General features: G+C 28.0%; 4 protein-coding genes across 7 annotated transcripts; 2 read left to right on the plus strand and 2 right to left on the minus strand.

The window, feature by feature from the left end:
* Positions 1-8: 8 nt before the first annotated feature.
* LOC100744363 (asparagine synthetase domain-containing protein 1) lies at positions 9-3,019 on the plus strand. Of its 2 annotated transcripts, none has more exons than XM_012383622.3 (6): positions 9-357; positions 453-653; positions 763-1,683; positions 1,765-2,177; positions 2,250-2,452; positions 2,523-3,019. In XM_012383622.3, the coding sequence occupies exons 1-5, from the start codon at positions 295-297 to the stop codon at positions 2,422-2,424; spliced, it is 1,773 nt and encodes a 590-aa protein (XP_012239045.1). In that variant the 5' UTR covers positions 9-294; the 3' UTR covers positions 2,425-2,452; positions 2,523-3,019. The 2 variants fall into 2 exon arrangements, with proteins under 2 accessions (XP_012239045.1, XP_012239044.1); XM_012383621.3 differs by having other exon boundaries at positions 2,250-2,431.
* A 210-nt stretch (positions 3,020-3,229) lies between these two features.
* Positions 3,230-5,202, plus strand: LOC100744966. 2 transcript variants are annotated; one of them, XM_003488061.4, is made up of 4 exons: positions 3,230-3,386; positions 3,472-3,655; positions 3,771-3,934; positions 4,010-5,202. In XM_003488061.4, the coding sequence occupies exons 2-4, from the start codon at positions 3,486-3,488 to the stop codon at positions 4,711-4,713; spliced, it is 1,038 nt and encodes a 345-aa protein (XP_003488109.1). In that variant the 5' UTR covers positions 3,230-3,386; positions 3,472-3,485; the 3' UTR covers positions 4,714-5,202. The 2 variants fall into 2 exon arrangements, with proteins under 2 accessions (XP_003488109.1, XP_024222204.1); XM_024366436.2 differs by having other exon boundaries at positions 3,230-3,655.
* On the minus strand, positions 5,188-7,873 carry LOC100745090 (rabenosyn-5). The gene is made up of 7 exons (XM_003488062.4): positions 7,591-7,873; positions 7,306-7,431; positions 6,945-7,085; positions 6,715-6,876; positions 6,283-6,634; positions 5,779-6,166; positions 5,188-5,689 (listed from the first exon to the last, which is right to left on the minus strand). Exons 1-7 carry the CDS (start codon positions 7,724-7,726, stop codon positions 5,462-5,464), a joined length of 1,533 nt encoding a protein of 510 aa, XP_003488110.1. The 5' UTR covers positions 7,727-7,873; the 3' UTR covers positions 5,188-5,461.
* Positions 7,874-8,102: 229 nt separating this feature from the next.
* On the minus strand, positions 8,103-10,049 carry LOC100745211 (ADP-ribose glycohydrolase ARH3). Of its 2 annotated transcripts, none has more exons than XM_003488063.3 (6): positions 9,646-10,049; positions 9,396-9,553; positions 9,103-9,321; positions 8,909-9,021; positions 8,618-8,846; positions 8,103-8,494 (listed from the first exon to the last, which is right to left on the minus strand). In XM_003488063.3, the coding sequence occupies exons 1-6, from the start codon at positions 9,815-9,817 to the stop codon at positions 8,327-8,329; spliced, it is 1,059 nt and encodes a 352-aa protein (XP_003488111.1). In that variant the 5' UTR covers positions 9,818-10,049; the 3' UTR covers positions 8,103-8,326. The 2 variants fall into 2 exon arrangements, with proteins under 2 accessions (XP_003488111.1, XP_024222203.1); XM_024366435.2 differs by having other exon boundaries at positions 9,396-9,539; positions 9,646-9,785.
* Between the last annotated feature and the right edge of the window lie 1,359 nt (positions 10,050-11,408).

The raw sequence follows: 11,408 nt of genomic DNA on the forward strand, positions 1-11,408 counted from the left end.
ACAGCTACATTTTCTTTGCATGTTTTTGACGATTTTAAATATTTTAAAATGAAATTAAAAAATATCGGAAGAAATTTGTTAATTAAAATTAAATGCTAACGTAATTTTAACGTAATTAAAATCATAATTTTTACATATTTTATATTACCTTTATATTATTATCATCATATCATATAAACATACGTACGATTATGTTTAAATAAAGCATGATTTGAGATATACACATAACAAGACATTTATTTGTAAACCAACTGGTTTATAACTATAAAGGGTTATGTTTATGCCAATATAGCCATGTGTGGAATATTCTGTAACATTTCACAAAACCATGCAAATTGTATAGAGATTTCACATGAGGTACTATTATTGAAATATACATTATAATCATAAACAAAGATTGTAATTGATAAGTTATAATATTATTTATAATATTTAATATTTTTCTCTCTCAGTGGGAAGCTTGCAAGAATTTAATAATTGCCCGTGGTCCTGATGGTTTAATTGAGAAATTTGAAAATTTAACTCCAATTTGGTCTGGTCACTTTGTTGCTTCTGTATTATGGATGCAGGGTTCAGATTTTTGTGAACAACCAGCTGTAGATTCGAGTGGTAATATTCTTCTTTGGAATGGAGATATATTTTCTGGAAATTTGGTAAATATTATATATTATGCGAATATATTGACTATATTATAACTATTTCATGTACTAGTAACTAGTAGTAAAATAGAATATTATTGAATGATTATGTTATTTGTTTTAGGCTCAAGATAATATATGTGATACTATTGTGCTGTTAAATGCTCTACAGTCATGTTCAAGTGTACTGTCAGTGTTCCAAGAAATCCAAGGTCCATATAGTTTTATATATTTTCAAAAGTCTACAAATCTTTTGTATTTTGGTAGAGATGTTATTGGCAGACACAGTTTGCTTTTAAAAGTGGATACTGCTGAAAATATTTTAACATTGACATCTGTTGCCAGTAAAGATGTAAATAGAATTATGGAAATTCCTGCAATTGGAATTTTTGTTATGAATTTAAACAATTCTAGAGTGAATTTTACATGCTACCCATGGAAGGAGCCAGATTTGCGATTTACTGATATTATTGAAGCACTAGAAACACGTTTGGATGTAGATATTGATATTGAAAAAGCTATATTAAAATCAGATGTATCAACGTGTCTACATATGCATCCTAATATTAAAGACTTGGAATATTTGGAAAATAGTCCTTGTTTGGAAAATTCTTGTAAAATACTAGAATATTTGATAGAAGATAAAGATATCCTTGAAAGAGTCAATCGATTATTGAAACTTCTTTATAAAGCTGTGGAAGTTAGAGTAAAGAAACAGCCCAAATTCTGTAAAACATGTATTAAATTAGTTTTAGAGAAACAAGATGTTATATGCAATCATTCAAAAATAGGTATATTATTTTCTGGAGGATTGGATTCGGCTATTTTAACACTAATTGCTGATAAATATGTATCACAACATGAACCTATTGACTTGATCAATGTTGCATTTGAAAAGTCTATTAATACATCTAAGAAATCAAGTGCAAATAATGAAAAACAAAGTATGGAGGACCAATATGATGTTCCTGACAGAAAAACTGGAAAACAAACGTTTGTAGAGCTTACAAAGATTTGCCCAAAACGAAAATGGAATTTTGTAGAAGTATATCAATCAAAATATACTTTGAAATACCCGTAAAAAATGAAAGATATCTTAGTAACTAATTTATATTAATTCTTTTAGGTAAATATCAGTCAAACAGAATTGCAGGAATATCGTTCATCGCGAATTTGTAATTTACTATATCCACTATGCACTATCTTAGATGAAAGCTTAGGTTGTGCTGTGTGGTTTGCAAGTCGAGCAAAGGGCACAATTCTTTTGAATACAAATGTATATGAATCCCCATGTAGAGTACTTCTCTTAGGCATGGGTGCAGATGAATTGTTTGGTGGATATATGAGACATAGAACGATATTAAGGCATAAGGGTTGGGATGCTTTAACACAAGAATTAAACATTGAACTAGCTGGAATCTCTGAAAGAAATTTAGGCCGTGATGACCGTATTGTATCAGATCATGGAAGACAATCTAGACTGCCATACTTAGATGAAAACATAGTAGAATATGTTCAAAAACTGAAACCATGGGAAAGGTAAATTGGTAAAATAAATATAGAAAGAAGAATAAAAAATAAAAAGAAATTATATTATTAAATTATTTATAGGTGTTATCCAACAGATAAAATGCCATCTGGATTAGGAGATAAATTACTTTTACGTTTAGTGGCATATAAACTTGGTTTCCGAAATACAGCCAATTTCCCTAAAAGAGCTTTTCAATTTGGATCTCGAATTGCTAATGGCAAAGAAAACGCCAAAGATATATCAGATCGCTTATGAAATTATGGTATATGCAATTTTTTCTGATGTCAGTAAATATAATGTTTAGTTAATTGTAGTATAGTTAATTGTGAAATTACTTATGACCTATGTTTCAGGTATTATTTCATATTCACAGAGTTTATATTCTAAAATCATTAAAATAATGATGCTTATATATAATTACATTTAACAAATTATACATAACAAGATTAAATGTAATTGTAATGGGCATTGAAAGGTTCATAATATACAATGCAAAATTTGTGCCTGAAGTGAAAAAACTGCAGAAAAACTTAATATCTTTTTCCTCTATGTGTAAATAATAGTTCAGTGAATTTCTTAAAAATAGAAATGTGCAAGTTCAGAAAAGAGAGAGAGAATGAAAACTAGCGTTTCTTTTTTTCACTGAATCAGTCAATATTTTTCTTAGTTTATAATCTACCTCAAAATATGCATACTTTGAACAAGACTGTGATATTTTGTATGTGTTGCAGCTCTTGTATTTTTTGTGCTTCAAATTAGTATACACATGTCTTATAAAGACATTCTTTTTAATAAATTTTATATACCAATCTTTTTACAGAACATAAAAATAAAATATTTCAATAACAAATTTTTCAAATATTCTAAATTTAATATGTGCTTCCTTATATCATTTTCCCCGAAGTTTATATTTTATATGTATATTTCTGAAATTACATATTACATCTTCTATTTTTAATTTAAGTGAACTGTAGTAGAAATAATGTAAACCTAAAAGTAAAAACCTAAAAACCTACTAATGGATAGTATATTTATTATATACTAATATTTTTATTATTATTTATTGTTTATCCTTATATACTAATGGATAATAAGATCAACAGAGAGAGAGAGAGAGAGAAATATACCTTTCTGTCTTTCTCTATAGTGGTCGTTAGCCATGTGACCCTATATCCGTAATTATGTATGAAAATTTAAAGAATTGAGGTTAAAGAATCGTATTTTCCAGTTTTATTGCTGAATTAATATAAGTTTATTTCTACTGTACTGCCCATTTTTATTTACGTTTCATAAAAATTGAAGGATTTATAAGCATAATGTCGCAAAGTACAATTTGCTTCGACACAGAGATACGAAAATTAAGGCCTGCGGAATTATATAAACTGGGACAAATATTAAGTATACAGGATTCATGGAAAAAGTTAATGGCAATTATACCAAAGGATAATGGTTCTAATCTGCCAAAATTTAATGTTGAACATTTTAGGTATACAGTAGCAAATATCAATTAAAAATTGTATTGTACTTTTATTATAATATTTTATTATACTTAATATAAAGTAAACTACGTTTCTCATTTATTATTGTTTAAACTTTTATAGTATGATTGAGCAAGCTGCACAGCAAGGAAATGCAGCAGAATTATTTTTATCAGAGTGGGGGACAATTGGTAAAAGGAGACCAACATTGGGTTATTTATTAAGCCTTTTAACAAAAGCTCAGTTATTTAGAGCTGCAGATTATGTTGCTGGAGAACTACTAAATGGTATAATAAAAAAATATTGCTATAAAGTATATAATTACTGTAACTTAAATAAAGTTCTTACTTTTTTTTTTTTAGAGGAACTTCCAAAACGGCCACAATACGGACCTGCAGCACCTGTAGATATCTCTAACGAAATAAAGAAATTATTGGAAGATAAGGAGGAACTTGAAAATTTTAATTTTAATGAATCTTTGATATTTGAATTACCTACACAAGTTGATGACAATGAAACAGTTAATCCTAATGTAATGAATGATGGTTCTTTGGAAAGAAATATGCAGTCAACACAATTGATTTCTTCAAAAGGGAAACACAACAAAAAGCAATTAGAAAATGATGAAGGAACATTAAATGCACAAATGTCAGATTTGATGAAATTTAGTAGTGAAGAAAATGTACAAGAATGTAGAAAACAAGAACAAGTACTCAAGCAACAAGAAATACCATCTGGTGAATTGCCAGTTCTTTTAAATCAGTTTGGACAATCTGCAGAACAAATGAAATTATATCAAGAAGTATTATCAAAAGAACTTCCTGTATTTTTGAATAATACAATTTCGTCAAATGAAATTTTAACCAATTACGAAACAAAGGATTCATTACATTTATCCAGTAGAAATATTGATGAAAACGAAATATCTTCTACCGAATTACCGCAATGTATTGTTGATCTTCGTTACTCTGATAGTACATGCAGTCTCGAAAATAACACGAAAGTAGTGCAAAATGCATTGAGCTCGAAAGAATTACCAGTTACAGTACTAGAATATAATGAATAACGCAGGATTTAATTGTTTTAGTAACTATATACATATTTTATACTTTTTTCATTTATGAAACATCTAACATTCTAAAATGATGAGAATTATTTATAAATACATATTTTTATAAAATATTTGTAAAGAGAAAATTAAACTGTGATTTAGGTAGATTAATTTTTTATGAAAAGGCATACCGTCCCATTATTCTTACCTTATGCATATATATACATATGGTTTATTTAAAAGCTACAGTGTACAAATAAATATTATATTAAAAATCCATATTATAGTTTTTACAAATATATATGTTAAGAGAAGTTTGAACTATAATATACATATATATACATATATAAGAAATATTTAGTATTATGAACTTTGTTTGCATGAAGTCAAGTGTGAGAAATATGTAAATATGTGTGAGTTTCAGATAATATTCTAAAACCAGATACATTTCTGGGCTGTAGAACCGAAATTAAATAAATAACAATAATATTGTATTAAAAATCATATATATTTTTCAATATTAATATATACAATAATAATTTAGTATATTAAATGTATACATTACGAAATATCATCATGATATTTATAATTAAATTCATGAATGCAAAGGAACTTTTAAAGTACATCACGTTGTGCAATAATACGTGAAATGGATGCAGTGATAAGTGAAGCTTTCGATATAATGGGAAGGTTTATTAAGTCTTATTTAAACCCGATAAGAAATACAGAATTACCTAATAAAAAATGCAGATATGTATATACTTTATCCATCACTGTTATTACTTTCTCTCATTGTGAAGTAGGCGCTTTGGAGCTCTTTAAGATTGCGTTCTAACGTTGCAACCTCATCATATCTGCAATCTGCTTTAGCTTGCTTAATGTAAGCTCGAAGATTACTCATTTGCTCAATTATAGGATCCATAGAAGATGGCATTATGGGAGTGACACTAGATGGACCCCAACCTTGTGATTGATCTAGTACCACATTTGGCTATGTGAACATGACATCAATGGTATTATATTAAGAATAGGGGTTTTTGATAAAACTTTTTTTCCGTTTATTCAATAAATTAATATCACCTGATTTTCTTTCATAATGGGTCGAACTTCGAGGTTCCATGTCTCCCTTTTACGTTGCTCTTTCGGTCTTTCTCTTTGTTCTTCTTCTAATTGTCTTTCATACGCAATTCTAGCTTCTATACGTCTTTGTCGTTCCTTCTGTAATTCCGCGTATCTCTCTTCTGAAGGTAAAGCTTGCACACTCAATAATTCTTCTTTCAAAAAGATCATCGCAGACACTCTAACCATATGATGCAATCGAAGTTCTTGATCCTGCGGAGGATTTTCTACGCATCTCATTCCGAGTACTGAAATTCTTTTGCTAATTAAATCTATATTCTCGCCTAACTTTGCGATCTTATTTCTTAACGCTTGAGCATCTTCTAAATTATATGTGGATTCCCCCTCACTGAAAAACATATCTCTTAACTTCGTACGAGTAATTTTGTGCTAGGAGCAATATAAAATTGTACACAAATGTTATAGTGTTACGAATGTCCATTTTACAATTATTGGACCACGTACTTTAAGGATTCCCACATTTTGTTGTACATTTTCACATGTTGCGAAGCTTCTTCCATATATGCCCTCAGCTTTTCATAAAATTGGCATACTATTGGTTTATCAAAATGTTTTGCTTTTTGTTTTTCTCTCGCATCAAGCAGATTCGCACAGTGCGTACAAATTCTAAAATGCTGCTCACTACCTGTTGAATCGTTAACCAAGGATAGTACACTATTTAAACTACCACTGGATGGTGACCTCGCCAATTTTGTAAGACCAATACCCGCACGTACTAAACGTTCCGAAATTGGTCGTTCGGAAGTAGGAGATACTGCTGAATCATCTTGTACAGAAACAGGACTTGTCATTTTTCCTGTAAACATAAGGAATTAGATTTCTATAAAAATTTATTTTCCAATATCTTTTTCTTTTAATAATTTTGAAACTACCAACTTGCATCTTGTAAAGATAGAAATATTGTACAATTGTGACACATAACAGCTCCACAAAGTCTACAATGATGTTTTCTTCTTGCGACATGAAAACTTTTTGCACAAGTAGGGCATAATTTTACATCTTTTTCATCTATCCATGGCACAATGGTGCGTTCATGAACTATCATAAAAAAAGTAAAATATTAGTTAATTTTTTTTGTAAAATGAATAATAAAATTTGTATTCTACCTTTTCTATCAACTGGATCAGATGGTAAATTGTTTAATAATTTGTCTAGTCTTATGAGAAGTTTATTTGTTTCTGTAGAGTAACGCTCCAATCTCATATTTCTTACTTCTTTAAAGTAGTTTGTATGTGACGTCATTGCACCTGAAAATTATTAGTACAATTATATAACGTTTTCTTTTAAAGGATTTATAAATCATTTTAAATTCTACAGATCTTTTGTTAACTTTTTAAAAGATAGCTTGAATATATTTGTTATCTTCTCCAGTGTATTATAAATTTCTTTTCTTCAAAGTAAAATTGTTGTAATATTAAATTTTTTAACATAAATCAATATCAAAGAGGATTTTCTCTTTGTCAATACCTATTTCTTGAGGTCCCCAATTAAGTTCTGGACTACGTTGCCTAGTAGTTGATGGTATATTATTTGCAAAAGAATCTGACATTTCATCTTGCTTTAAAATCTTCTTTTTAGCCTTACCAAAAAGATCTAGAAAAATAAAATGATTTAAATATTTGTGACACACTTATTTTTAAAATACATTATCAATTTTTATAATCCATTAATATGTTTGTTTAATAAAGATTAAAGAGGTATATTTATAAGATTATAAGATTTAAGGATAATTATGAAAGTTTGAAGTTTTACCTTTAAGCGACTTCAAAATTTCTGGATCATCTTTATGAAAATCCTCGAAATGTTTCGTTAATTGATTAGGTGCTTTGAAATCGGTCATACATATTGGACAAATAAATCCTTCTAATACTTCCTCGCAGCCAGCCATTGTAAAATTTTATATTTAAAGGATTTCTATCTTTTTTTGTAATTTCTTCTTAACTTATACTCCACAGAAATCATTTGTAGGCGTCTCTTCAATCGTGGATAAGCAACATGTTTTCTGAGCAGCCATATTGAATCCTATCAGCTGAGAGAAATGTCAAATTTCTTTTACATAATTCTTAATAAAAGTTAATTAATAAAAGCTTAATAAAAGTTAATTTTTAAAATTAATTTTCTGACCTATTTCCATGATTTATTTGGATAAAAACCTTGGACAATTAATATTTTATTTCTGGACATTGTGTTCTATTATTAATTAGAAAGTATTTGCATTATACATATAAAATACTTTCTTGTAATTTTAAGAATAATTAAAACTATTTAAAAAATTGTACAGACCATTTATTCGATAAATGTACAAATTCATAATAGCTATAGGTACATAAGATGTTATAAATCTCTCATAAAAATATTTCACGAATAACTTAGCAATAATTGAGTAGTTAACAAAGACAGTCTTAATGATAATTACATTTCTACAAGATTCTGATTAAAAATAAAACAGTTATTACATTTGATCTTGTGTGTAAATAAAAGGAAATTTCTATTGTGTTATCGACAATTCAAGTAGTTTATCGCCTAAAATCCGAAATTCCTCTGAGGCTTCACAATGCTGTAAAAGATTACTACTAATTTTTTCTTCTCCATAATATGCACCGGCTATCGCTCCAGTCATACTACCAATGGTATCTGTATCACCACCTAAACTGATCTGAAAAGTAATTTTTGTTTTATGTATAATTTTTAATTAAAGAGAAAAAATCATTGATATTAATAATCATAATCATTAATCTTTATCATTATTTTACTCAGAGAGGTAATATATTGTATTTACAGCATATTGAACTGCTCTTCTGAAAGGATTATCTGTCTGTATACCCGTGATTGGTTTTTGTGCTCTTAAAAAACAAAATATTGCAGTAGGTACTGAATACAAAGCTGCAACACTATTTCCCAACTTTTGTATCACTTTTTCATCGTGTGAGCCTTCACTACCTTCAGATATTAGTGATTTTACCATACATAGCTGTACTTTGTATGGTTGCGGTTCTGACAAACCTAATCTGCGAAAAATAAACATTTTAAACAAACAATAATTTTTAAAATTGTATTATCTGTATGTTACCCTTCTTCATCTTTTTCTATTTGGTCCATTTTATGAATCAAATCATCAATAAAATTTGTTACATTTAATTCTTCATTTGGATTTAAATGCAGACTTTGATAAATTGCTGTTGCCTGAAAAATAATAAAAATATATTTGGATTATAATTACTCAATGAGACTATAACATGTTAATGAATTTATAAGCACAATTACTTGCAAAATAGCTCCATCTATTCCAACTTTATGAGTATGAGTAATCTGAGTCACTTTCCTAACTGTATCTAAAAGTTTATCATAGTTTTGATATGAGAATAGTGCAATAGGTGCAATTCTCATTGCACCACCATTTCCCCATGACCCTTGTCCATTAAACTGCTCTTTGGCTGGACTTACAATGTCTGTAAATTTGTTACCCCGTAATTTTTGAAATACCTTTAACAAAATTTGAATCTCGGAATTAATCTCTGTGTCAGGATTACAAAATTATGATAGATGTAACATCATACCGTTACAACACCCATACCATAGCCTCGATTAGGTTCTTGGTAATAACTTTTAACAAATCTTTTTGCAACATCAACGACGTCTAATTCCTTCTGGTCAACCAGAGATTTAGCCAAAGAGTAAGTCATAGCAGAATCATCTGTAAACTGCATGACAGGTGCTATAGAATTAAAAAAAATGTTCTATAGAAAAATACTATTATTTCTAAATTTTATATTATTTTATAGAATGATGACTTTTTTAAATACATACCTTTGAATGGTGGACCTTCCAGTTTATTAAATGATTTTTGTAAAACTAATTTCATGCCGCTTGTTAACTGATCGCCGCTATCATAAGGGCTACCAGTGCAATCGCCGATTAAAGCACCAAGCATTGTACCGCGAAATTTGCTTTTTAATAATGATAAATCCATTTTTGCCATAACCTTCTTGCACCACAAACCCTTTAACTAAATTTGCGGGTTTGCGAACACTTTGATGTAAGACTTAATATGATGTTTAAAGTGATATCAAAGTAAATATTATGTTACGAATGTCGATTACTCAGATAAATAATGATAAAGATAAAAAAGATAGTTGTAATAAAAATAATGTAAATATCAATCTGATCACTTAACTTATGGACATTTTATTATACTTTATACCACACTTGATTATATATACATATACATACATATCAAGTTATTTACCGGTACGGTAAGATGTCTCTGCTTGTAAGTTCGTAAGAGAAATTTAAAATAAAAAGTCAATGAATGTTATTACATATACTGTCATAGTTATAATAAGAAATTATAACTACTGCTACTACTAATCTAAATCAGTACAAATCGAATCAATAAATCGAAATTTAGTTTTGTTTTTTTTAATATAAATAATATAAATGAAATGTAATCCGTTATTATATCATTTCAACTCGTAAAAAAATTAATTTTCATATATCCTTCTGATTTTTATGGAATAAAGTCGATGACAGTGCGCATTTAACATATAATGAAATTTAATAATTTATCGATTATTAGTCGAATTGCAATTTTCCGAAGCAATCTTTTTATAATTGTAGTGCACTGCATTTTAAAAAATTAGTATCCAATTTTGCAAATCAATCTTCATGATACTAATCAAATTTTCCATTCTTTTACCAGTTATTTTATGAAATTATAGTTTTTATAGTTTATTTCTTAATGTTCTGTTTAAATTATATCCGATATGAATTGAGAAAATTTTATAAATTTTTTTCATAAGTTTGTTTTTCTTATATTTATAATGCAAAAAGAAATAATAAAAATAAGATGCGACTTTAATTAGCTTATTATTAGGGACGAAAGTAGCATGTATTAAATTTTGGTAAAGCTTGTATGTTGATGGTATTATGTGTTGGTAACTTTCCGATATAACTTTATTTATAATAGAATAATTGTGCTTGGATGTATGTCCTATTTGCATCAAGAAATAACATTATTGCAGAGATCGCTCACAAAAGAGAAGATAATGTAACATAAAAAAATATTCTTAATTATTCTAAAATGCTTTAAATATTTTAAACAAAAAATTTATTACAATATTTTGATTTTATTTTATTCAAAGAATGTGGTTCAATATCTTTCTGTATAAAAAGAAAAATTTTTAAATATATAGGATAATTAAAAAATCTAATTGTATATTCTTTCGATAAAATTATGTATTTTTCGATTATAGATCGGCTTCCCCGATATTTTATAAATAGGTATATTGACTTAGGCCATTAAAGATCAAATATTTCATACGAGGAGAAATAAGAGGAAGAAACAAGTAGTCAGTTAACAATATTCAAACCTTCTAGTGAAAGGGGAAAGTGCTATTAATTAAACAAATCTCTCCTTAGTACATTTATAATTTCAAAAGGTACAAAAATCGATACGATCATAAAATCAAGAGGAATATGGTTAAATAAACATAATTTCAGAAGATACGAAGACACATGTATATGTTCTTTCTGTTGTTAAATAACATAACAATATAACCAAACCATCTGAT

Source organism: Bombus impatiens, unplaced genomic scaffold (genome assembly GCF_000188095.3).
Source record: "Bombus impatiens unplaced genomic scaffold, BIMP_2.2 scf_0217, whole genome shotgun sequence".
In the NCBI taxonomy this organism is placed as follows: domain Eukaryota; kingdom Metazoa; phylum Arthropoda; class Insecta; order Hymenoptera; family Apidae; genus Bombus; species Bombus impatiens.

Bases quoted from the DNA above. Each gene is read 5' to 3' on its own strand.
- LOC100744363 (XM_012383622.3), top strand. From the start codon at position 295: ATGTGTGGAATATTCTGTAACATTTCACAAAACCATGCAAATTGTATA. The intron at 358-452 runs GTACTATTATTG...TTTCTCTCTCAG, and splicing joins GTATAGAGATTTCACATGAG to TGGGAAGCTTGCAAGAATTT. The intron at 2,178-2,249 runs GTAAATTGGTAA...AATTATTTATAG, and splicing joins AAACTGAAACCATGGGAAAG to GTGTTATCCAACAGATAAAA.
- LOC100744966 (XM_024366436.2), top strand. From the start codon at position 3,486: ATGTCGCAAAGTACAATTTGCTTCGACACAGAGATACGAAAATTAAGG. The intron at 3,656-3,770 runs GTATACAGTAGC...AAACTTTTATAG, and splicing joins TTTAATGTTGAACATTTTAG to TATGATTGAGCAAGCTGCAC. The intron at 3,935-4,009 runs GTATAATAAAAA...TTTTTTTTTTAG, and splicing joins TGCTGGAGAACTACTAAATG to AGGAACTTCCAAAACGGCCA.
- LOC100745090 (XM_003488062.4), bottom strand. From the start codon at position 7,726: ATGGCTGGCTGCGAGGAAGTATTAGAAGGATTTATTTGTCCAATATGT. The intron at 7,432-7,590 runs GTAAAACTTCAA...TTATTTTTCTAG, and splicing joins AATTTTGAAGTCGCTTAAAG to ATCTTTTTGGTAAGGCTAAA. The intron at 6,635-6,714 runs GTTGGTAGTTTC...TTATGTTTACAG, and splicing joins TCTATCTTTACAAGATGCAA to GAAAAATGACAAGTCCTGTT.
- LOC100745211 (XM_003488063.3), bottom strand. From the start codon at position 9,817: ATGGCAAAAATGGATTTATCATTATTAAAAAGCAAATTTCGCGGTACA. The intron at 9,554-9,645 runs GTATGTATTTAA...TTAATTCTATAG, and splicing joins GGAAGGTCCACCATTCAAAG to CACCTGTCATGCAGTTTACA. The intron at 9,322-9,395 runs GTATGATGTTAC...ATTTTGTTAAAG, and splicing joins ATGGTATGGGTGTTGTAACG to GTATTTCAAAAATTACGGGG.